This window comes from Nannobrachium achirus (genome assembly GCF_963921795.1).
Source record: "Nannobrachium achirus genome assembly, chromosome: 16".
In the NCBI taxonomy this organism is placed as follows: domain Eukaryota; kingdom Metazoa; phylum Chordata; class Actinopteri; order Myctophiformes; family Myctophidae; genus Nannobrachium; species Nannobrachium achirus.
This window is the reverse complement of record NC_137823.1, coordinates 52,429,282-52,432,369: the sequence shown is the minus strand read 5'-3', so window position 1 is coordinate 52,432,369 and position 3,088 is coordinate 52,429,282. Positions and strand designations below refer to the sequence as shown.

At 49.0% G+C, this 3,088-nt stretch overlaps 1 protein-coding gene across 1 annotated transcript; it reads left to right on the top strand.

Annotated features, from left to right (window-relative positions):
- Positions 1–1,318: 1,318 nt before the first annotated feature.
- Positions 1,319–2,782, top strand: gpr63 (G protein-coupled receptor 63; the record flags this gene model as incomplete). Its single annotated transcript, XM_080744191.1, has 1 exon — positions 1,319–2,782. The coding sequence occupies one exon, from the start codon at positions 1,319–1,321 to the stop codon at positions 2,606–2,608; it is 1,290 nt and encodes a 429-aa protein (XP_080600317.1). The 3' UTR covers positions 2,609–2,782.
- Positions 2,783–3,088: the final 306 nt, after the last annotated feature.

The window sequence follows — 3,088 nt, the reverse complement described above, 5'->3', positions numbered from 1 at the left end:
GTGATGTAATACAGGCTACACACGCACATTGCTATGGCAAAACACTGAGGAAAACACATTGTTATGGCAAACGCTGAGGAAAACACATTGCTATGGCAAAACGCTGAGGAAAAGTGGCTACAGACAGGTCTAGGATGTAATTGGTGATGTAATATGGCTACACACACATATTGCTATGGCAAAACGCTGAGGAAAACACATTGCTATGGCAAAACGCTGAGGAAAAGTGGCTACAGATAGTGGCTACAGATAATTGGTGATATAATATGGCTACGCACACACACATATTGCTATGGCAAAACACTGAGGAAAACACATTGCTATGGCAAAACGCTGAGGAAAAGTGGCTACAGATAGTGGCTACAGATAATTGGTGATGTAATAGGATGTAATACTGTATGGCTACGCGCACACACATATTGCTATGGCAAAACGCTGAGGAAAACACATTGCTATGGCAAAACGCTGAGGAAAAGTGGCTACAGACACACGGACAGCCACTCTTACCACCGCTCAATGACCATATTTGGGGGAGGGGGGAGTACCAGCAAGCTCCTTTATTATTGTTAATCTAAACCATAATATACTGTACTAACTGTACTGTACTCATTAGTTCAAACGCTCGAAACACTTGATGTTCTTTATCACATGCTAACCACCATTATGCCTCACTCACTCTGTCTGAACAGGCTGTGAGGTCAAACTTAATGTGACATTCAACTTGATCATGGTAGATCCCTTCTCATTATAGAGAGAGATTAAGGTAATTTAGAGTTAATTTCGGGAGTTGAAGGCATGGCCATATGCGTACACTTTCGTCCCTTGTGACTCTTTGATTATGTGCTCACTGTCTCATTCATTACAACACTAATGTGGGGAAGAAGATTATATCATCTCAAAAGTATTTTTTATAAAATGCCCAGTCATTGATACAGTATATTGATTCTCATCTCAATTGGAATGACAGTAGACAAGGGGTTGTTTTCATGCTTGCTTTGTATTTTATTTTATTTCTGTTTTCTTGCTCTTTTTCTTTTTTCTTTGATTTTGCTATAACAGAAAACTAACTCAGACAACATGTTAATTTTGTAATGTTTTATAATCTGTTGTCAATAAAACATATTTGACAAAAATGTATGCATGTTATTATGTATGTTACCCCGTACCATGCCTTACCCTTATCTGTGCTTGTTTCTTCAGGCCTTCAGATCTGTGAAGATGCGGGTGCGTGTGACCAAAACGTCCGAGGCACTGGAGGTGTTGTGTCAAGGCTGAGAACGCACCTGTCAACAATGTCCCATCTCCAGGCCGGGGAAGAATGGTCCACTCCACTGACCTCCCCCTCCCCAAGCCCGGAGGGGAGCTCAACGCCAGCCTCTGCTGCCTCGTCACGGGGCTGCTGAACCTTTCCGAGCAGCCGCAACTCCCGGAGGGCTCGACGGCTGCGGGGGTCATGGAGGACATTTCCTCGGTAAACATCTCCATGGCAAATTCCTCCCATGGCTACCGGGTGCCGCTGGAGCTGGTCACGCCCGTGGTGGTTGTCACCCCGGGGAGCCAGGAGCAGCACGGCGTCAGCCTGCCGCTCCAGGTGTTCCTCTGTGCCATCATGGTTGTCATCCTGCTGGTGGCCCTCCTGGGGAACGTGGTGGTGTGCCTGATGGTGTACCAGAGGTCGGCCATGCGCTCGGCCATCAACATCCTGCTGGCCAGCCTGGCGTTCGCCGACATGATGCTGGCCGTCCTCAACATGCCCTTCGCCCTGGTCACCGTGGTGACCACCCGCTGGATCTTCGGGGACGTCTTCTGCCGCGTGTCGGCGATGCTCTTCTGGCTCTTCGTGATGGAGGGCGTGGCCATCCTGCTCATCATCAGCATCGACCGGTTCCTCATCATCGTGCAGAAGCAGGACAAGCTGAGCCCGCACCGAGCCAAGGTGCTCATCGTGATAACCTGGGGACTCTCGTTCGTCTTCGCCTTCCCGCTGTCCGTCGGCTACCCCTCCCTCCAGATCCCGTCCAGAGCCCCGCAGTGTGTGTTCGGTTTCAGCGAGGAGAGGGGCTACCACGCCTACGTGCTGATCCTGATGCTGGTCTTCTTCTTCACGCCCTTCATGGTCATGCTGTACACCTTCATGGGCATCCTGAACACCATCCGCCACAACGCCATCCGCATCCACAGCCACTCGGACAGCATCTGCCTGAGCCAGGCCAGCAAGCTGGGACTGATGAGCCTGCAGAGGCCCTTCCAGATGAACATAGACATGAGCTTCAAGACGCGTGCCTTCACCACCATCCTCATCCTCTTCTCCGTGTTCACGGTGTGCTGGGCGCCCTTCGCCGCGTACAGCCTGGTGAGCACGTTCAGCAGTGACTTCTACCGCAGGGACACCTTTTTCCAAATCAGCACCTGGCTCCTCTGGCTGTGCTACCTCAAGTCGGCCCTCAACCCCCTCATCTACTACTGGCGGATCAAGAAGTTCCGCGACGCCTGCCTTGACTTGATGCCCAAGTACTTCAAGTTCCTCCCTCAGCTGCCGGGTAACACGAAGCGGCGCATTCAGCCGAGTGCCATGTACGTGTGTGGCGAGCATCGTTCTGTGGTTTAGCACTGGACTGCGTGAATCGCTGACATGAGCCCTCATCACTGCCATTGCTTTAGACCTTTCATCCCGTCTTCTCCTGCCGGTGAAATGGGTCACGGGCAGCGAAAGGTATGTTTCTAGACACGTAGTTGTCTGTTTTACAAGGTGTGTAAATTAACCGCTTCAGTGAAATTTGAATGTCCAGAAAATGACCACCAAAACACATTTGAACATGTGTTTCTTATTTAAATGTTTCTTTTTTAATGTGCCTATTGATTAGTCAGAATGCTGCTATATCTGGTGAATATGTGCAATTTCAGTGTACTGTATTTCTGTTGAATGTAATAAAAGGATTAGATATTTCTTACATTGTTAATGCCGTCTAAAGTTTGTATTCTTTTTATGGTTCGTTCCTTTAGTGTGTGTGTGTGTGTGTGTGTGTGTGTGTGTGTGTGTGTGTGTGTGTGTGTGTGTGTGTGTGTGTGTGTGTGTGTGTGTGTGTGT